The sequence below is a fragment of the Notolepis coatsorum genome (genome assembly GCF_963971535.1).
Source record: "Notolepis coatsorum genome assembly, chromosome: 19".
NCBI classification, from domain to species: domain Eukaryota; kingdom Metazoa; phylum Chordata; class Actinopteri; order Aulopiformes; family Paralepididae; genus Notolepis; species Notolepis coatsorum.
Window position 1 is genome coordinate 85,028,353 of NC_140183.1, and position 23,464 is coordinate 85,051,816.

General features: G+C 41.9%; 2 protein-coding genes across 2 annotated transcripts; both read right to left on the minus strand.

Moving 5' to 3' along the window:
• Positions 1–1,859: 1,859 nt before the first annotated feature.
• Positions 1,860–20,218, minus strand: rpl18 (ribosomal protein L18). Its single transcript, XM_084336400.1, has 7 exons — positions 20,152–20,218; positions 19,404–19,490; positions 18,972–19,079; positions 12,471–12,569; positions 10,416–10,539; positions 4,616–4,685; positions 1,860–1,994 (listed from the first exon to the last, which is right to left on the minus strand). The coding sequence occupies exons 1-7, from the start codon at positions 20,152–20,154 to the stop codon at positions 1,919–1,921; spliced, it is 567 nt and encodes a 188-aa protein (XP_084192526.1). The 5' UTR covers positions 20,155–20,218; the 3' UTR covers positions 1,860–1,918.
• Positions 20,219–20,845: 627 nt separating this feature from the next.
• On the minus strand, positions 20,846–23,169 carry LOC311246601 (mpv17-like protein; the record flags this gene model as incomplete). Its single annotated transcript, XM_084336751.1, has 4 exons — positions 20,846–20,980; positions 21,392–21,421; positions 22,589–22,659; positions 22,818–23,169. 4 exons carry the CDS (start codon positions 23,167–23,169, stop codon positions 20,846–20,848), a joined length of 588 nt encoding a protein of 195 aa, XP_084192877.1.
• Positions 23,170–23,464: the final 295 nt, after the last annotated feature.

Consider the following 23,464-nt stretch of genomic DNA (forward strand, 5'->3'; position numbering starts at 1 on the left):
CGACATTCTCCAATGGTGGTTGATGCTAGATCGGATGTGGTAATCGGTGTTTGGCCAAAACTGCAAAATCTCAAGTAGTCTTCATTTTAACTTTAAAAGTAGTTTATAAACCAATCCATAATAACGCTAACCTTAAACACTCCCCACAACCTAAAAATAAATGTAAGTATTTTCTTCCGGGCCGTCGTATTATCTAACATCTACTTTCTCCAAATCATTGACAGAGGATCACTTGACACACTAACTGTGCGTCAAATGTAGATTAGATTAGATTCACTTTATTGTCATTACACAGTACAAGACAGTGCAACAAGATTGTGTACGTCCAACCAGGATGTGACAATCGACAGTCAGTTGCAATATAAGACATAAATAAAACTGTACAGTAAAGTGCAATGGTGAGAATACAAAATAATAATTCAAATAAAGTCTACATAAAATATGGCTATATACACAGGTATAGAGTGAGGTGCAGTGGCTAAGTAGTTTTGATTCCGAAGTCTGACAGCTGAGGGGCAGAAACTATTCGTGGTCCTGTTGGTTCTGCCTGGGAGGCTGTGGTAGCGTGCCCCAGAGTACCCCGCAGGCGGGTGAAGTCCATGGTTGGGGCGAGAAGCGTCTTTGATGATGTTCCGTGCTCTCCGTGAGCACCGCTTCTCATAGATTGATGATATGGGGGGGGGGGGGGTCTTGGTGATGCGTTGGACAGCGATAAAAGTTTGCTAGCACAGGAGGGGGTAGGTGGAGTTTGGCCAACTTCCTCAGGAAAAAGAGGCGCTCGTTTGTGGGCCTTCTTGACCAGGGTCGAGGTGGTGGTGGTCCAGGACAGGTCACCGTCCTCAAGAGATGTGGACTGCCAGGAATTTGAAACTACAGACCCACTCAAGCTCCTCTCCATTGATGTGGATGGGGCTGTGCATGGCGTTTTATTTTTCCTGAAGTCCACCACAATCTCCTTCGTTTTTTTTTGGTGTCGAGGGCCAGGTTATTAGCACACCACTGAGCTAGGTACTGGACCTCCTCTGTACACGTCTCGTCATTGTTGCCGACAGTGGTGTCGTCTGCAAACTTGTAGGAATGCCAAACAGGAACGTCTGCATACCGAATAGCTGATTAATTAAATATTCAGTAGAATTGTTTTTCAATCTCGTATTTTAGTTGATGTGAAATTAGATCACCATCCCCCTGGATATCATAATCAACCAATTTCAGATATCTTTATTGGTTTCCCTGAATAGATTGCATTATCTACCTGGGTTACACCGATTAGCCCATCAGTTGTAAAGGATATCAGCTAGATGGGCCATCAGTTGTAAAGGATATCAGCTAGATAGTCCACAAACAAGTAATTGAACTTTGCTCCAATTTAGTTAGTGGTTCAAAAACATAGCAACTGATAACACCTACTAGCAGTTAGCCAATATTAATCTCCGAGAGCAATTAATCACACTGGTCCTATTAATTTGTTTACATTTGAAAGCTTCATGTATTATACTAATTTAACATCTCCTGTCAATGAACAGAGGGCCATGCCACTCAACATACAGAGTTGGCTGTGCTCAGAGCGGGTGCACAAGTTATAACATAATTATACTGTACATCTTAAGCAGAAAAAAGACTCCCAACATTAACATTCCATAACAAGCTTTTGCTGACTGAATTAACCACTGGTTCTTTAAGTGAGGGAGCATGTGGAAGGTAGTTTTATTTTGATCCCTTTGAGTTATTGGCCCTTTCCCCTTCTGTAAATCAGTGTCTTCTATTCCAATATTGAGCTAATCACCTCATCAATACCTTCCATGCTATACATTAGTTATCTGGAACAGTATTAGCAGATAATGAAAAGAAAACAAAATACATTGATTTTGTACAGCCAATCTTTATTTCCATCTGATTGCATGGGGGAAAAAGACAGACACTAGTTCTTGTAACCACGGCTGGCCCTGCGACCACGAGCCATTTCGAATTTCCTTCCCTTGGAGCGGATGTAGGGCCTGGAAAGAAGAGACGATAAATTAGGTGCAAAATTTACATGAAGATAAACCCAAGACATAAACTACAATCTGTATACAATATAAAATCATCTAGGTTGACATTAATCAATGGCTTAATCTGTGGAGGCTAAGTTTCATTAGTTAGTTCCATTCTTCACAGTCAAGCTTCTAAAATATAATTTCTAAAGTGAATTAGCATGACATGCCCACACAATTTACTACCATTAGCTCAACTCCAAAATGATTATTATTGCCACTGCAAAACGTTAGAACCACAATTCAACACCATAAAGGGGGCTTACATTTACATTTACATTTAGTCATTTAGCTGACGCTTTTATCCAAAGCGACTTACAAGTTCTGTACGACAAGCCATCAGGAAGGGCACAACTCTATCAGCTGAGCAACAATGTTCATCAAAGGGGCTGGGTATTTTATTAGTAATGGATATATGGAAAGGTATGTATACAATACCACTATCAATTATGTTTTTTTATTTATATATATATATAGTTTGCATAAAAAAATTATACTGCAGCGGTAAATATTGTAATATAATCCATTGGATGAGAACAGATTTCTTTTTTATTTATGTCATCTTAGTATTAGTTATCACCAATGAGGGTTTAGCTTAAGTTTGGTGATCAATATTATCATATTGTGATGAACTTAAATCATATCATTGCACGCACAATTATGTTAACTTCTCTCAAAATTAGATCTTGATATCTGAGGGGGTGTTATTTGAACAGTCATGGTTTCACATGCTTTACATTATCATGCAGTTCAATGTGTCGAACAGCAATTTGATTATTCATCATTTTGCATGTTTCAAGTTTTTATTAGTTGTCATCAGAGCATGTGAGCGGATCGGCGCGGGCGAGAAATCCGCTCTTCGCTCTAGACGGCTTGTTCCGCTCCGCTAATCGCTCATGTTGACCCCGCCCCCAAGTCGCTCTCCGCTAGCTCACCTTCATTTACGAATCAAGTGCTCCCCGCTCCACAGCTCGATGTAAATTAGCTTGATTTGACCAAACTACAACAGTCTACACCCCCTGGGCCCCTTAACAATTGTTTGTATTGAGCCGTATTGTAATTGTACCCATTCTGCAATGTTAAATAACGTAATATCCATTCAACTAGCTCTACTAAGCGATGGTAGCTAGCCTAGCCACAATGCTATGGTCGCTGCCATTCACGTTAGCATGTAAGCTAACAACAACAACGGTGGAATATACTTTGGTCTAGCAGGATGCGAGTGACTGTTCACCCTTCTCATTGGTTGAAAATGGCCTTCATGTTTGTACATCGCCACCTGTTGCTTTGGCATTGTACTACATGTATATTACATCAGTGTTAAAGGGGAACTATCTTATAAATGGCCTTTTTCAGTGTTTAGCATTGTTTCCTAGCTATGTGGACTTATATTAATATGATCTATGTCTCTAATTCTCATATTGGCGCATTCTTCCTATTCTCCTCTCACAATATTCACCCTCACTGAACTGAGTCATCTGAAAATGTGCCGATTTGTGATGTCAGAGAGACTCAGCTGCATAATAATGTGGCAGATGCCATCAGGCCACACAGTGGTTTAGGAGCCCAGCCTCAAAACGGCTCGAGATCTTGAGGTAGAAAAATGCTGTTTTTGAGGACTTGATTAGAAATACAAAACAATGAATTAAAAAAAATTATAATTACAGATGTGTTCCATAAACTCACAGGAATTGTGTAAAAGTGCCCAAATAGTGAAAGAAATAGTAAAATAGTTCCCCTTTAAACCACTGTGAGCGGCCCGGAGCGGAGGAGAACTCTTGCTCCGGAAGTCGCACCGACCCATTTTAAAACCCACTCCGCCGCTCACTTCAAAACCACCCGCTCCACTCCCCGCGCCGCTCACATGCTCTGGTTGTCATACAGAAGTACAGAATACTTTTATACAAAATGCTTCTTTCGGTTACGCTCCAGAGACTGTGCTAGACAAAGATCTATGTTAACGGGAGGGGGGAATCCAGGCGATTATCCTTTTATTTTATTATTGTATTATTGCACAATCGATGCGGGCATGACCACCCCCATTTCACTGTATGCCCTGGTATGTATGTGACAAATAAACCTGTTGAATCTTGATATGAATTTCATTTAGGTTTGGCGTGATCCGTCAGAGCTCTAAGGTTAGTCTAATAGTTTACAATACTTCTCCTACAAATGAATGGAAGCAGATACGGACCAGCCAGCCTAGCTGTTGGCCAAACACACAGAGTTTTAAGGTAGGCTACTGGTCCGTATCCACTGCCATTGATCTGTGCAGCCGGATAGCTTTCCACTGAACGCACATTTAAATACACAACTGGTTCAATGAACACTACGCTGTAGAGACAACAGAGATCTGAGCTCACAGCCTCACAGTCTAGATTTCACCAGCAGATTCATCTGTCCCATCACTGATTGAGATTAGTCAGCCATAGTAAGTCGCCACAATCTCACCCACAGTGATGATCGCTATTCCTTTCTACGACAACTCACCCAGTCACTCACTGACCAGACAAAGCAAGTGCTTTTTTGAAAGGGGAGAACAGAACATTTTGAATGGAGTAGTTAAGTTAAAGCTCGACACTTACTTGGTGTGGCTGTGGGGGGTTCCAGGGGCTTTTCCAAAGTGCCTGTACACCTCTCTGCCCTTGCGGGGTCCTGGAGGGGAAAAAATGGGAGATCAGTTAATTTAAAGAGCACATATTATGGTAATTTCCTAGTTTAATATTCTATTAGTCTATTTAGGTGGTCTAGTTACAGTTGTACAGGCTGTGTCACTCAGCAGTCAGGCTCAGTCAGACAGACACAGTTTTGGCTCCTCCTGTATCATTAAATTGAATTGCTGTCTGAAGCCATTGTGTCCACATGAAATTGTGAGGGGCAGGTAGGAGTATGTATTGCTGACAGTGCACACTCTGGCGTATGAAACGTTTGAAGCTCTAGACATCAAGAAAATTTGAAGGACAAAAATAAAAGCCATTTAAGAAATAAACCCAAAAGGATGAAAAAGTAATCAGCTTCCCTAGTGTTTTATTTAGTTTAGCCACATTCAATTAAGAGTCAAGCGTTAAAGCTGTCGGATCTGAGGAACCAATGTGTAAACTGACACACGATGCCCAAGTCTGCAGAAAGTTTACCCAGACACTGTTTGTTTTATATAAAAAGCAGGTTGCAAACGCCATTACATGCTGGAACGAGAATGAATAGCAAGTCCCCCAAGACAATTCTATTAATCTGACAGCAGTTTATGGAACCTTCTAAAAAGGCTAGATTTCAAGGAACGTTTCTCTTGGCACTCAACTGTTACGCAATCACTCAAATGATCGTTTAAGTCAGGGGTTCCCAAACTTTTCAGGCCGGGACCCAGAGAATAAGGCGTCAGAGAGCCGCGGCCCAATGCACATAGTCAGGCTTCATTTTATTAAATTTTTTTCCCAGGTGACCGATTTTTTAAGCCAAATATCACTTCAATCCTATTAAGTTAGTTCAAGTTAGTTATTCATTTATATGTGCTATTTATGAGAGGGCTAATTTGTTGCAAAATAATAATAATAATAATAATAGCCTCATTAAAATACTATTGTTGCTTCGGTTGTTTTCATTTTAAGACAAACTAAGGCCTTAATAATTGATAAACAAATTTAAGACCTTTTAAGACTTTTTAAGGATCCGCGGACACCCTGAAACCATATAGTCACATTTTAGAATACAATAGAATAGAATTTTAGAATACAACTAGAAACACTGTCCTGGCCTGCTTCTAAGTTCAGTGGCCTGACAAAAAAAAAAAAAAAATGGATTTTAAATCATCTCGCGGCCCTCCCGTGTCTGCTCGCGGCCCACCTTTGGGTCGCGACCCCGACTTTGGGAACCACTGGTTTAAGTAATAGTGAAAGCTTGTTTACTTAAAAAGTTACTAATCCACCTTCCATCTTTGTTTCCTCTCCCAAATTCAAACCCTGTTCTCTTCTCCTTCTTTGATTACTTATTTAGAACCCGTTTGTTGGAATTTTGTGATCCTTTGCCTGCTCCCCCATTGTGGAGGTAATAAGCCTACCATTGGTCAATTGCCCCCAAATACGACTTAAAAAATCCAGAACTTTTCAATAATAATTATTATAACGTTCTGTCTGAAATGGATTATATATTGCTGTTAGGACAGTTGGATGCTCTGGCCGCCCAGGCCATACGCATATAGAACACATATTTAGAGATAGTCTATATCAGTGGTTCCCAAACTTCTTGTTTATGCGGACCACTAGATTGTTATCAAGAACATTTGCGGACGACCTCGTATGCAAACAGTAAAAATAAAACAACTGACTTTGACCCGCGTCGCGGGCACTGCATTCCATTCTCAGAATGGATTTGAGAGAGAAAGATGGATGGATATGCCATCCAGTCTGACTTGGAGCACGCACTGTACCATGCGCACTGCCAGCCAGGCTTTTATGCGGAGATATTCAGACTCTAGATCTATTTGCCGAGCCAGATGAGTGGCTGCTTAACCGGTATTTTCCAACCTACTGCACGATTGGCTCTTACAGGGATTAAAGCAAAAAAAAATCTCCTGACTGAAATTTTTTTCAGGCCAAGTCATATTCTTATTTTAACCTCCACTGTATTTCTTTTTAATAGCGTTGGCGTTTTAAGGGAGCCTACTTGTTTCGGTTTCGTCGATAATCCAATGTACAGTTACCCCCCCACCCCGCCTACCCAACCCTTCCCTCCCCAACCACCTCCAATGTACAGTCCCCCCCCCCTCCACCCAACCTCCTCCAATGTACAGTTTCTTCGTCAAATGTATATGCTCTCTTTTTTAGACTCTTATTGTATCACAAACAATACTGTGTAAATCTGGTACGTCATAAATGTATAGATGTAGCAGTATTATCTATCTGTATGTCATGTATGTCATATATGTTATGATGAATTGAAAATGGGGGACCCTGATGTAAAGAGGAAAGTCTTTCTCTGGTCTGCAACCCCTTGACAATTGTGTGTATTGAGCTGTACTGTATTGTACCCATTCTGCAATCCGTTATAACAATCAATCAATATTTAACCGATTGCAGAATGGGTACAATACAGTATGGCTCAATACACACAATTGTTAAGGGGATGCAGACCAGAGAAAGACGTTTGTCTTGTTTACATCAGGGTCCCCCATTTTCAATTCAGTGACATTTATGACATGCATGCCATTGACATCATGACATTTATGGCATAGGGACATACTACAGGTATATAGTACTGTTACATTTGTGACATATACGATATGCAAATATACAGTAATGTTACCCATAGATCCTGACAGAGAGAATATATACGGTGGGGAGGAGACGGTCTACAGATACACCTGTGTGATGTTGCTACGGAGTTAAGCTAATAAACGTATACTCACAACCACAGCAGGGGACTCACATATTGTACTGTGAAGTAACACGACAATGACAAACGTGTTGTTTCTGTTTTTCTTTTTGACATCGTTGCGGCACACGGAACAAGTTAACTCACCACTACAGCCCCCAGTAGCGCTGCCTAGCCAGTCTCTTCAAACGTCCTCTCCTCTCGAAACTTTTTGTTAGGTGGTCCGGCTGATCCTTTTCATCTGAGAACCCCGCGGTGGGTTCTCTTTTTAGTGGCCGGCTTACTCCTTCCATTTAACAGACGCTATTAAGCTAACGTTAGCTAATCGGTATATAGCAGCGAGTGCAAGCAGCGTGGTGGCTGTGACGTTGGTAAACAAGCAGTTGACGCGTGAGGCTGCAAAAAAGGCGACCCGTCTCTGGAGTCGCTGAGTGATGATGACTGCTTGGCGCGATAGGAAAAAAAAGCCCTTTTCCATATTTGGCGCCTCTGATTGGCTCAATTTTGTTTCAATCTGTATGCATCTACAAATCATGCAAATACTTCCGTCAGACTGCGAATCAAATGGACGGATCTCCCCAATCAAATTGACGGAAATCCGTCTGGAGACGGAATGCTTTAATGCATGCTCTTAACAAGCGCACAGTCGTTCAGTCTTGACAAAGCCTACTTTGCTGGAACGATTCATTTGACACGTACTGTATACAGTACATGTGTGTGTGCACTCGCTGAGGGAGGTGGTCAGAAGCAAGCAACTAGACGGTATAAATATGGAATATTGACACATTGAGTGCCACGGACGCGTTTTGTCGTTAGTTCATGCCGACCTTTGAATGCCACTGACGCTATATAGCTTTTTTTTTTTTTTTTTTATATATATTATTGGCGATTTGAATTCATATTTCATCAATCGAGCCTCGGGTTAGTGCTGCAGAGTCTCAATTGGGAAGATACCGCCCCCTATCGTCTCTCCCTGTGGTACTGCACCCCATTACTTTACACTGATGTAGGGGGGGTGGCCAGTTTGCTCATTTTACTTTTCCGTCAAGCCAACTGAAGGATTGATTGTGCTCGCCGGCCCGGAAGCGTGTAGCTTATTCCCAGCGGAAGAGTGCGTCGCGTGCTTCCGCATTTTCTCTGATTGGCCATGACGCCCATGTGACCACGGCAGCGCGAGAGAGCTGCAGCGCGGAAATAGGCTGTCTATTGCCTCGCGCTGCAGCGCGGAAATAGGCTGTCTATTGCCATTCTCTAAGACAAACTCTAACCTTAACCAGCTCCTTAACAGCGCCTAAACTTAACCCTTCTAACCATAACCAACTCCGAAACAATGCCTAACCATAACCATAACCAACTCCGAAACAATGCTTAAAGTTAACATGCCTAAACTTAACCGGCGAAAGAATGCACGCTAAAAACAAAAACAAAAAATTGAAGGGATTCGAACTTGTCACCAACGGACCGCAGCGCTGCCAGTTGAGCTAAGCGTCGAATGAAAAACATCAGGGATTACGGCTACATAATGCCGCAAGCTCTGCCACTCCGCTCTGCGGCTGCCGCGGGGCGTGTCGCAGCCAATCAGGGAAAACGCGGAAGCACTCGGCAGCACTCTTCCGGTGGGAATAAGCTATAGGCGGCCCGGAAAACGCGTGGATTATGTATTTACAGGACCCAACACTGTAATCAATAAGCGTGATCGATATTTGGAATGGCGATCAGGAATTGGAATAATATTTTTTGATAACATCTGATCTCAGGTAAGGAATTTATTTTACCAGTCTTAAAATAATCAGAGCTGTTTTCACAGAGATATGAGCGTTTGCCCTATGCGTGTGTGGCTGTGATCGCTGATTAGGAAATGAGAGAATCGATTTTTCAGCCCGCCTCTATAGCGTACATAAGTACACATACTATCGATAATCTAGTGTTAATTTGAAAACAATTCATAAATAGGCCAAAAAATTACAACGCGTTTGTGTATGCTAGAATATTCCAGTAAATGTCTTTTATCACGGAATCTACATTTCCTGAAAAACGAGGGCTTTTCAAAATGCTATAAAACGAAAATGAACCGATTAAAAAACAATCCGTTTCGACAACGTTGACTGCAAACAAGTCATTGATAAGCGACAGGCACAAATATAATAGCAATAGATCTAAATAACAGTGATCGGCAACTGTGCCTAGTGAAAAAGCTTAGCGTACAGCCCTGGAGTACTCAAGTCCTTCCTAAATGCAGTGTTTAGTTTACCCTCAGCTCCCTGCTACATGGAAATGGCTGAGCAGTGTGAAAAATGTTGAAATAAAGCAAACTTTATAAGTGGCGCCAATGCTTCGCCAAGGGTTACAGGGTAGCATAGCTAGCGCCGAAAGCCACGGCGAGAAAGATGAGCCACAGCAGTCCACATAGAAGTCGATCTTGGCTTTAAGAGTTTATTCTTCTACTCTGTTCCCATACAATTCCCAGAACAGCAATGCGTTTTTAGATTAGGGCATCTAAACAAAAGCTGACTTTTTTAGAACCATCAATCCCAGCCACACTACCAGTCCTTACTCGTGATGTATGTTAAAAATTGAAAATGCATACATTTAGCAATTAGTCTTCACTATCGGATGACAAACAAATGGGCAAGAAGAAAATGCTATTTCTTTAGCTGGTTCACAGATCTGAGCTCAGTCTAGATTTCACCAGCAGATTAATCTGTCCCATCACTGATTGAGATTAGTCAGCCATAGTAAGTCGCCGCCATCTCACCCACAGTGATGATCTCGCTATTCCTTTCTACGACAACTTGCCCAGTCACTGACCAGAGAAAGCAAGTGCTTTTTTGAAAGGAGAGAACAGAACATTTTGAATGGAGTAGCACCATGACAACTGCATTACAAAATACAAGCAGAGTCCCTGTCCAGATTCTGCATGTGCATCAATGCTCTGACCTGTACATCTTTCACTGTAGTACACATCTAATTAGTAATTCTAAAATCAATGCAGCACACAGATCATAGTTAAATCATCACCTGACAGCAGCACTGTGCCCTGTCCTTTGGGGGCAGCCAGAGCCAGCTGGTCAAAGGTCATGACCTGGCCTCCTGACTTGAGGATCCTGCGGCGGGCACCGTCTGTCACCTTCAGAGCGCACACCTTGAAGGACAAAAGACAGGACAATAACTTTACACCTGAAGGACAAAAGACAAGAACTTTACATAGTCTTAATATCCAGTATGATGGTGTTGAACTGAAATCCTGCCCACGGACATTACAAAGCCTCGCCACTGTCCTAACCCAGTAATACACGAGACCCTCTTCTTGGAACCAAGTAAGGTTTCGTCGATAATCCAATGTACAGTTACACCCCCCCCCCCCCCCCCCCCCATCTACCTACCTCCAATGTACAGTTCCCCCGCCCCTCACCCCACCTCCTCCAATGTAGTTTCTTCGTCAATGTATATACTCTTTTTTTTTTTAAACTCTTTGTATCACAAACAGTACTGTATTTGTAAATCTGGTAGGTCATAAATGTATAGATGTAGCAGTACTGTCTATCTGTATGTCATGCATGTCATTTGTCATATGTTATGATGAATTGAAAATGGGGGAATTCATATTTCATCAACAGAGTCTCCCGTTGGTACAGCAGACCCTCTAGGAGCTCATATGGGAAAATACCGCCCCCTATCGTCTATCCCTGTGTAACTGTAGGCCATTTGATTATACTGCTGGATCTGTGGAGGTGGAGCGCTGGCAAGCCGTCTGATGAACATGGAAGTGATCGCGAGTTGGAAAGCAGCGTGGAATATATATTTACAGCAGCCAATAATCAATCAATAAACGCGATCGATATTTGGAATGGCGATCAGGAATTGGAATAATCTTTTTGGAGAACATCTGATCTAAGGTAAGGAGTCTATGTTACCAGTTTTAGGATAATCAGAGCTGTATTCACTGAGATATCAGCATGTGCCGTGTGTGACGTGTATGATGTTGAGGAAATGAGAATAGATTTTTCAGCCCGCTTCTATAGCGTGCATAAGTACACATATACTATCGATAATCTAGCGTTTATTTGAAAACGATATAAATAGGCCGACAAATGACAACGTGTCTAGGGCTGACCTCTTCGATTTTCTTTGGAATTCGAAGCTTTGGGGCCGAGATTCAATTTTAATTCGAAGCTTCGAAAAAGAAAAAAAATTTGTGGGACTTGTCAACTTTGTCAGTGCTGTAAAGTTTAAACCTTTTTAAATCTTAGACAAACTAAACACTTTGCTTCCATGAAATATTGTAAGCCATCATTTGAGGCTTTATAAAAGCAGCACAATGAACACAAATCTGTCAGTGCTGAGTCCGACCTCATCTTAAATAACAGCATTGCTTGTTGTAATTAACAAAGAGAGGCAGAGTTGATTTTGCAAAAAAAAAAAAAAATTAAAAAAAATCTATTTTTCTTTTTTTACACAATCGAATTTTATTTTCATATTCGAAGCCCATGCGCATCGAACGAAGCTTCGAAGTATTTAAGACAGCCCTAGTGTCTAGTGTATTCGAGAATATTCCAATAAATGCCGTTTATGGGGGAATCTTTCAATTTTCCAGACATTTGAGAGAACGATAGCTTTTCAAAATGCTATAAAAAGGATATGAACAGATTAAAAAACAATCCATTTCGACAATGTTGACTGCAAACAAGTCATTGATAAGCGACGGGCAGATTAGACACATATGCCATAATTTAAAACATAGATTATGCGTTTTTAACGCTAAAATTGAAGTGGATGATGGCATTCAAGGGGGTAAGAAGGAAAACAAGGCCGGCACTGATAGCGTTAACAATTGTGTGTTGAGCTGTACTGTACCCATTCTGCAATCTGTTAATAAAATGTTCAATCAATCAGTCACTTCATTGAGGCAGCATTGCTTACACAATTTCAAATGAATGAATAGTGGATTAAGACAATTTCCCTGATTCCAATTGGTTGCGTGGTTTAGTGGTATAGAATTTGCTTGTTATTTCAAGAATGAATGAAATGCGCTATGAAATTAATGAGTCAAGCAACTCTATACACATCCTTTACCTTGAGCTTGGGGATGTCCTGAATCCTAACATCATCAGTGACAGTTCCCACGATCACAGCGGTTCTGTTCTCACGACCAGCCAGTTTCATCTTGCGAATCTGTTCGGCAGGGAAATGAGCAGAGTCAGACTGAAGGCTGGCATCTCAATGGACCTATCGCAAACCCTGCCCCTTTTCTTGATCCTCCAATCACAACTGTCGCTTACCTCGGACAAACAACCATGTTAAGAAGGATGGACTGCCGACAAAATTCCAGTGATCAGTTTTGCTAGGGTCTCACTTAGGGGTGGGAATCATCAGTTTCATCACGATACGATACGATATCGATTCTTTGGACAACGATTAGGGGTGGGAATCACCAGTTTCATCATGATACGATACGATATCGATTCTTTGGACAACGATAGGATATTTGCCGATATCACAAAGTCTCTCACGATACAATACGATACGATTAGATTCAGGTGCCTGCGATCGATATGAGATGATATCATATGCCCATTTAACACAATCAGTTATGAGACTCGCCACAGGATTTTCAAAATAAGAGTATCGATATGAATCGATCTTATTACATCGCATCGATCCGATTCGATCGTTGATAATTACATCGATGTATCGATCTGGATCGATGTATCGTCCCACCCCTAACAACGATACGATATTTGCCGATATCACAAAGTCTGCCACGATACGATACGATTCAATTCAGGTGCCTGCGATCGATGAGGCGATATTATGTGCCCATTTAACACAATCAGTCACATTTAGATCAACTAAAAAAAGGCTACTGAAATATCAATTGATGTATTTATTTTTGAGCTCTTCCAGACATTTAAATGAAAAACAATCTATTGTTTTTAATACAAATAGACCTCCTGTTCACTTTTGTTTTTATATATTGAGCTTTAACACACACACACAGACACACACAGACACAGTCCCCCACAGCCCCCACCCCTCCTCCTTCCAAGTCCCCCCTCCACTCTCCTGTTCTCTCTCACGGTTAGCTGCTTAGCTTTTAAGCAGCCAACGCGACGTTAATTTAGATATTTAACGCGACGTTGGCAGAAAGGAATGGCGACGATGCAACGCCTGTTATATGCATTTGACCCGTTGCGGGGAAAAAACTGCACAGACTTATATCGGCTCGCAAAATAGACGCTCTGTAGTGCTTTACAGCAGACGCAAACACTGCTGTAATGTCTACACGGAGTTTCACAATACTGGGCGCCGGCGGATATGACTCGCAGGGATTTTCAAAATAAGAGTATCGCAATATGAATCGATCTTTTTACGTTGCGTCGATCCTATTTGATTATTGATAATAGATCGATATATCGATCTGGATCGATGTATTGTCCCACCCCTAGTCTCACTGTTGCTTTGCTTTTGTTTTTATTCATCAACGAGTTCCAACTTTTTCACCTTTCTCCCCCCTTGCAAGAGTGAACACAAATCCGAGAGCAGATGTTATGTCACATGTGCAGCATCAGCAATGATTTTTCTTTTTCCATTTGAACTGATGGACCACCCACCCCCTAAACGTGAAGGAAATTAGCGAGCATGAGTGAGTTTGTGGTCAATAACGGGACCCTAGCGTTAGGGGTGACAAATTCACTGTAGGGATGTAATGAATGACACTGTACTCCATTAATATAACCCGTCTTCAATCACTGACATCCTGGTCAGCAAACACCGGTGACTAAACCGGTGATTATCATGAAATAACAGCTGTGGCATTGTGACATATTGGTTGGTGTGTGAGGAGTCATGATAATTCTATTGACACAATTAGGTCATGTTCCTCAGCATCGCAACTACATAGACAATCATCAGCTCACACATCCAAAGAAAGACACATCTGACTGAAAGACTATTATAAATTCTAAATGTCACAAAGCAAAATTAGTCTGATGGTAAACATATAACACTGAGTTACATTTTAAAAGGGAGAGAGTAGGAAGTCATTTGTTTAGTTTGATCCAGCTAGTGAATAGAGTCTCTATCTGTACCAGGGTTAGAAATTAACATTTTTTTTCAAGGGCTTTTTTTGCCCCCCTTAATTGATTTTCGGGGGCTTTTTTTTGTATTTCGGGGGCACTGCATTTTTATGATGAAAATTAACATAAGGATTATAAAACATTGTTGACACTTTTTTTTACAGTCTTCGTCCCTATGTTTGATAATGTAATGTTAATGTCTCCATATATAGGGCTCTACGCTAACCTTTTTCCCAAGGAGCACATGTGCTCCTAAATAAAATGTTAATAAATAAAATCTAAATAAAAATTTAGGAGCACACAAAGAAATTTAGGAGCACAGTGAAAATTGTTCAAGTAACACAGAGTTTATTAACTATTTATCTCATGCATTATACTGTGCGTGTGCACACTATGAATTGAAAATGGGGGACCCTGATGTAAACAAGACGAAAGTCTTTCTCTGGTCTGCATCCCCTTAACTTGTGTGTATTGAGCTGTACTGTATTGTACCCATTCTGCAATCTGTTAATAAAGTTTTCAATCAATCAAACGCAAAGGATATCGGTTGTCAAGCTGCTTTTGTATGTTGTAGTGTTGTTATGATACCAACAGTTTGACTTTGATACAGATAGGAAAGGTAATGGAATATATTATTAGATGACAGAACATTGAAAATTCTTTATACAATTATTTAATTCATTATGAAATAGAAATTCCGTTTTTGGGTGGAACGTTTGTTGCAAGGAGGGAGGAGGCGGGGACCGCTGCGTGTTACACACAACACGGAGAAATGGTCTAGCTGCTTCGGTGCGTCGTTAACGTTAACGTCGGAAGAAATTCCCCACTAAGCCCTAAATTCAGAGCAGAGCAGTATCCTAATGACTTTTATGCTTCAGTCGATAAGGTGTTTTGCGAATTCTGTCAACATACCGTGGGGACTGGACCCGCAAAAACACGTGCGAATATCACTTCAAAAGCCATGTCAGCCGGATTCCTCTCTTTCTCCTCGTCTCTCTTTTGCTCAAAATAAAAATGAATGGGCTTCATGGCTGGCTGATTTTTTTGCGTTGTCTGATTCTGAATGTATAACTTGCCTAAGCCGGTACCGTGACTTTGTTTTCGGGCGCTACTGTGATTGGACGTTTATGCGCCTTGTGTAATGTGGGACTATTATAACAGCGGAGCTGTTTTGTAATCGTCACTCGTCTCGAGTAAATAATTTTTCCGGGTGGCGCACACACACATATTATTAATATTAGGGGCAAATACAAGGGAAATGCTCGCACTGTAGATCATATATATAATTATATATATAATTAGTAAACTGTCGGGGGCATTTTCTGCCCCCCTTAACTGAATTTCGGGGGCATTTTGTCCATTTTCAAGGGCATTTTGCCCCGAGCCCCCGTTAATTTCGAACCCTGATCTGTACCATCTTGTCATTTCACCTCAGTTATGCCCAACTTATGCATGTTATCAAGTCCCAACTTCTGTCAAGGCAGAGTCTAAAAACATTGTACAGTTGGATTATTCATCATTTTGCACACGTGAACAGATCTATGTTAACAGGGGGAAATCCAGGCAATTATCCTGATATGAATATCATTGGGGTTTGGTGTGATCTGAAGCAGATACGGACCAGCCAGCCTAGCTGTTGGCCCAAAACACACAGAGTTTTAAGGTAGGCTACTGGTCCGTATCCACTGCCATTAATCTGTGCAGCCGGATAGCTTTCCACTGAACGCACAGAGAGCACATTTCCCATAATGTTGGCGTGTTCCTTTAAATACATGACTGGTTCACTGAACACTACTCAGTAGAGCTGGGCGATATGACGATATTATATAAATATCGGGTACAGTTCATTAACGATAATTTTTTTTAACGTATCGTGGATATCGTGATTTTTGCCCTCGCGTTAGAGGCCGCCGCGGCTGAGATGAGACTTAGGTCGCTTTCACACAGGGGCCGTTTGTGTGAATGCGCGTCGAACTCGGTCTGCGGACCAAGCAGGCGAACTCTGGTCCGCCTGAAAACGTCGGTCTCGGTTCGCTTCATCGGACCAAACGCGAACCAAGTATAGGAAGTGATTATTATTACCACTGCTCGCAGCACTCACTGCAAAACAAGCACACTGCATCTATCTCTATCTATCTACCGTACTTTTCGGACTATAAGCCGCGGCTTTTCCCCCCCATTTTTCGACCCTGCGGCTTATATAACGGTGCGGCTTATATGTGACTCGACGTGACCAAACCCGAAAATGTAAAAATCAAAATATAGATTTTGACTGCATTGAAATGTTATTTATCTGTTCCCTTATTTGCTAAACTTAATACAACTTGTAAATGAGTTAATTCTTGTTATTTGTCAGACAGTATTGTGTCCCAATGCTAATTACATATGGTAATTAAACATTAAAAAAAACACCTGCGGCTTATAGTCTAGTGCGGCTTATATATGTACACATCATTCAATTTAGCTGCTGCGGCTTATAGTGCGAAAAGTACGGTATCCATCTATATCTATCTAACTGTGCATCTTGGGAAGAAGGAAGAAAAAACGCGGCTTATTATTATTACCGAGGCGCACGGCATTGGATCAATGCCACGTCAATACTCGCCTCCGCTGATCTGGAGGGCTTGCAGTCCACACACGCACGCACACACGGGCTCGCAGCCACACACACATTTCCACTGTCCAATAGACAAGCGCCCTTTTCGACCGCGTAACATTGTTCAGATAGTTCGGTGCGCCTGACAGATTGCTATGTGAACGCAGGCGAACCAAATGAAGAATGCAACAATGTTGCAACTTCACCACCAGAACCGCAGAGTCCACCAAAACTATATGTGAAAGCGACCTTACAAGCGCAGTGCTAAATGCTTTCCTCTCCCTCTCGACTCTCCCTCTCGCAGGAAAAAAAAAAGTCAGTCACACACACACTTGCCCAAATGTACGTCATCTACACGCACACACCTAGCCAGAGACAGAGAGGCGGTGGCTCGGTGCTAGGGATGCCCCCTGAAACCCAGGAGTAAGCTCCGACGTTAACAGTACTGCTATCGGTAAGTTAGTCCATGAGCGGATTAGCTACAGAGCTAACGGTGTACCATCTATCTGCGACGCAACAGTGGACACAGTAATGTTAACGTTATGTCGAGTTCATACTACACTACACGTATGAACTCGACATAACGTTAACATTACTCCGTTTCCATGAAGTGTTTAATTAGCAGCAATCTGTTGTTGAAAATGTAACGTTAACCAGAAAACCGGAAATGGAATGAGAGGACAGGAAGCCGTCATGAAGTCGGCTTCTGGCCCTTGTAGTCATATATATTGTAGTCTTTTAGTCTTATTAACTAAAAGATTTTAACAAAATAAAAAGCAGCAGCACTATTGGATAACCGAGTCATGTTTGGGGAGTAGGACATTTGTTTCAGTTTTAGCATGATGTTTTATAGATGGCTAGTTTAAACACAGGTTTTTGTTTTTAAGGGGGGGGTTTGATTTGATTGAAGTTTATTTCAAGTATGCAACACAACAAACAAACATCAAGTACAGATATAGCCTTAAGCCGTTCAAATAATAAATGTATACATTACATACATGTAAATAAATAAATAGTTACAATATGTAATCTAATAATCTAAATCTAATATATAATCTAAAAAACGAAAGGCTAAAATGCTAAATATATAATATAAGAATCCAATCATCTAAATCTAATATAAAAATGCTAAATGCATGAGTCTTTTGTCTTTAATGTTCGCTTGCAAACTCAAATACTGTCTTGGTAAGCCTCATAATGAATTGTTTGGGGAAAAAAGGAAAAACATCGTGATGTGTATCGTGTATCGCCGAAAGGTCAGAAAATATCGTGATATCATATTTAGGCCATATCGCCCAGCCCTACTACTCAGTAGAGACGACAGAGATCTGAGCTCAGTCTAGATATCACCAGCAGATTAATCTGTCCCATCACTGATTGAGATTAGTCAGCCATAGTAAGTCGCCGCCATCTCACCCACAATGATGATCTCGCTATTCCTTTCTACGACAACTTGCCCAGTAACTGACCAGAGAAAGCAAGTGCTTTTTTGAAAGGGGAGAACAGAACATTTTGAATGGAGTAGCACCATGACAACTGCATTACAAAATACAAGCAGAGTCCCTGTCCAGATTCTGCATGTGCACCAATGCTCTGACCTGTACAACTTTCACACATCTAATTAGTAATTCAAAAAAACAATGCAGCACACAGATCATAGTTAAATCATCACCCGACAGCAGCACTGTGCCCTGACCAGACAAAGAAAGTGCTTTTTTGAAAGGGCAGCACATGTATGGATGTTATTAAGTCCCAAATTCTGCCACGGCACAGTCTAATAACATCGTACAGTTTTGCTGTCTGTTTGGAAGGGCTTTACACTCAGTGTTTGATGTAGCACAATGGGGGATACCGACTTAATTATAATACCGAGGGTAGGAGAGGAAACGTTACGAGACTCACCAAGCGAGAGATGGAGAGGGGAGGCCTGTGGGTCCGGCTCATGAAGAGCCTTCTGAGGACCACCTTGTTGAAGGGAGCAGTGGAGCGACGGGCCAGGAACCTGTACAGCTGTGGGGAAGGGATAGTGTGTAATTTTTTTCACATGTCCATAAGGAATTGCAGAATTTGGTTGCAGAAGACTCCTGAATTTTTTTTAATGCATAGATGTAGCAGACTGTATGTCATATATGTTACGATTAATTGAAAATGGGGGACCCTGATGTAAACAAGACCAAAGTCTCTCTCTGGTCTGCATCCCCTTAACAATTGTATGTATTGAACTGTACTACTACTGTACCCATTCTGCAATCTGTTAATACAGTTTTCAATCAATCAATGCCATGACAAACCATTAGTCTAAAGAGGTGCGTGAGGCAGCTGAACTGGACTTACCTTGACCAGGAGCCTCAGGTAGATGTCCTGGCTCTTTGGCTCCTTCCTGTGGACCTTGCGGTCCTTGTTGTGTCTGATGTCGACTCCCTGGTTTGCAAAACATGTCGCATCATCAGTACAGTGTCGGCCAAGTTCAACTGGACTTCAATCAAACGTCATACTCGCTCTGGTGGCAACGAAGTCAACTACAGTACGTAATAATAATAACTTTGATGCTATCCAACACTGGGCGCGCAAGCTAACAGCTAACGATACAAATAAACAATATCAAACAAGGCTAAGACAGACGAGACTATCGCCGACGACACTTAACAGATGAAAGAACATCAAACTTGTCTTTAACCAACATGATCCGATTCACACGTTGACAGAACGGTATGCTTTGGCTTAGAGAGCAGCACTCGTACACACACACACGCCGACGAGGGTGAATAACTCGTATGTAATGACTGGTAACACCATAAACATGTTTTTAAATGCAGTTATTGTTTATTCAGATAGAAGAAGAAATAGTATCACATTTAATTAGTCTATCCGCACTCTGGCGGCGCGAGACGACCGATGCCGACGGCAGTGGGGTATAATATGTATCAAGATGGTAAAATAAGACAAAATTATGATGTGATTTTCAAGCAAACGATATCGACAGTGACTACGTTGTTTAATGGTTGAAATTGTGAAACTATACGAGAGGATGGCCTTGGATAGTTTCACTAGCGTGTATACAATTTGGTTTAGCTTCACCTACCATCTTGGACTCAGGGCGAAAAGGGAACAGGAAGAGCCGTCGTCTCGCGATAAAAACATCTCCACAATCACGAGTCTCTGATTGGTTACTTAGCGTGCACTTCCATGCTGGGGTCAAATGATAGTATCCTCCATTTAGGCGACTGCCCCTAGTGAAATAAACGCGTAACAACAGTCAACAATAGACCCAACCAGGATTTTGTCTTTTTTGCTCGGATCTACTCATTTTGAAGATCCATCCATACTTCCACAATCTTCAGAATTACATAATATTGTCATACTTATGGGTAAATATAATTTACCTATTTGCAAATTGAAAAGAACAAAACCTTTTTATTTTTTTTATGGACGAGTTTAGATTTATATATTTGTTTTATTGTAAATTGAATCTTGGAATAATAATAATAATATTAATAATATAAAAATGTGAAGACCCACCAGTGATTGTCTCAGGACCCATTTTGGGCCCCAAACCAAAGTTTAGAAACCTATGGACATTCTTATTAAAGTGTCCCAACATCCCTTGTCACCTCCTCCAGTTTCCCAAAACAGGATAATGACATGAACCCGTAGGCATGATTTTGTCCTGATATCTAGATATTATAATTAGATCAGATTATTTTCCAGAATATTTTCAAATGAAATACACAAGACAAAAGACAATCTATTCTTTATTGATCCAGTTCAGGCTTGCGTCATTGAGATGAGGGTCCTGTGTCACTGTGTCCCTGCCACTGTCTGAAATGGCATAGGAAGACAGTCCACCCGAGAGAGATGCCTCCCACAAAAGCTGTCCGTGCCACTGGGGGAACCAGGGAAAAATTCACCGCCTGAGAAAAGTGGGAACGTTTATAAGGTGGACCAACCAGAATCACTTGAAATGCAAAGTACAAGTTGCATGTAGGCTGGTCTACACACTCATTCCACAATGAAAATGAAATAAAACACCCATATGCACTTGTGTTTACACAGAATAATACTTACATAAGAGTACTTGTATACAGTTAAGGAGGAGTCCGAAATGCATGTAGCCTCCTGTAGTGTGTGTGTGTGTGTGTGTGTGTGTGTGTGTGTGTGTGTGTGTGTGTGTGTGTGTGTGTGTGTGTGTGTGTGTGTGTGTGTGTGTGTGTATACGTATATATATATTATACTCTTCAATTTTAGAGTGGAAATTCTCTCTGCTTTACACAATCACATAAAATGACCCCTATATGATAATGGGATTTGAAAGATTGTTTTACCTGCATTGTTGACCAATAGACCACTCCAGTCTGCCAGACAGAGAGGAAGATAGAGACATGATTTAATGATTTATTGTTTTGTTTAACAATGTGTATAGTACTACTGTAACAAGGTTAAAACCTTGCAATGGCATCCCCTTGCTGTAAACTCACACACAAATTAAATACCCTCCACCTTGCCACCTGAATTGGATCCTTTTCATGTGGCTGAATGGATAAGGCCGTGGTGTTTAACATACATGGTCATATATGGTGCTGGTGAGCGGAAGGTTCGCGGATCGGGGCTATCGGTGGACAGGTGCTCAGGGCGAAGTGCCTGCTAGTACCTATAGTGACCACCGTTACAAGTGGTGCCATGACCCGGATAGTATGGTTGAGCCCAGCTCTCCAGCTGGGGGCGGTGTGGAGTGTGGAGTGAGTGTAGAGGGCTGAGTGTAACAGGGTTGTAACCTTGTGATGGCAGCCCCTCGGTGTAAACTCACTCCTAAGTTAAATACCCTCCACTTCACCACCTGAATTGGATCCTTTTCATGTGGCTGAATGGACAAGGCCGAGGTGTTTAACATACATGGTCACGTGACGTGGTGCTGGTGAGCGGAAGGTTCACGGTTCGAGGCTGTCGGAGGACAGTTGCTGAGTGCGGAGTGCCTGCTAGTACCTAGTGACTGTTCCACTTTTACTGTACCTGTGACAAGTGTGTACCTTGTATGGGCGGCTACGTGGCGTAGTGGGCAAGGCGCTCGCCACGAATGCGGAGACGCTGGGCTCGCCTGTTCGAGCCCAGCGCTCCACATTGCTTTCAGTTTAGCTGGTCGTTCATACTAATACACATTGGCCGTACTAGGGGGTGGGAAACTGATGGGTGGGGATCGGGCGTTGTGGACAGCGACTCCTACAGGTCGGTTGGTGCGCCTGCGCAGTAGAATCAGGAAGTGTCGGGGGCAGCGTGAGCCTCCCACGCGTTACTCCTCGCCACTGAGAGATCGAGCCGCGCAGGTGAAAAGATGCGACTGCTGTTACCTCAAGTACCGGAGGGGACTTGTGCTATGTATGACTTAGTCCACATTGCAGCCGGCTTGTGGGAGGCAAGAAACAGCGTTCGTGACAGGGGAGGGTTGAATTGGATGATACGAAATTGGGATGGGAGAAAATATAGAAAATGGGAGAAAAAAGTGGATAAAAAAAAAAAGTGTGTACCTTGTATGAGGTCCAAAATGACTGCCTCCACTCTTCCAGTGGGTCCTCTCTGTTTTCTAGCAGGCTTAGACCTGAAAGATGGACATAATGAACATCCAGCCAAACACAGCAACACTGTTATGTCTCACTGAGAGTAAAATGGAATCTAAACCCTGCAATGTAGTATGGAATTGTAAAAAGTATGTACTGTTATTATAGTATAGGTCTGAATACACTTTGTAGCACTCACCTATGAAAAAGGCACTGATTGTGGCAGGAGCTCCAACCAGCTGATCCAGAACAACTTTCCCAGATATCCTCTTGACTCCTCCCCCTGGCAGCAACCTCTCCAGCACCCTCAGCCACTGGTAGTTGAAGTTGGCATGGAAACAGAACCCAACGAGCGCCACACGGGCCGTCTGGGACCAGTCAATACCCGCTCTGTTATAGGGCTGCTGTGAGTCCCCTGATTTGGAGTCTTTAGCAGGTTTCCCTCCCAGCATGCTCTGCTGTATGAGGTCAGCGGACGCGAACAGCGTTGTGTATCCTGCCACATTACTGATGTATGGGTGAGCCTTGACCAAGGCCCAGACTCGACTCATTGTAGGACAGCTGAGCAATTAGGGAAACAAAGCATCAGTGTTACTTGTTGTAGACCACAGAATACCGTTGACTTCAGCCACAAGGTGTCACTGTTCAGGAGGAGAAAGGTTGGGGATTTCATACAATAGAATTTATGTGTTGCATCTATGATATGAGGGGAAAGATAAAAAAAAATTAAAGTGAAACCAATGAGATGATAAATGATGGTAGGAATGCATATAGTGTACTCAGCTATGTTGTATGTTATATAGGTAAATATAGGAAATTATAATACAGCAGTTGTGATATTCTGCT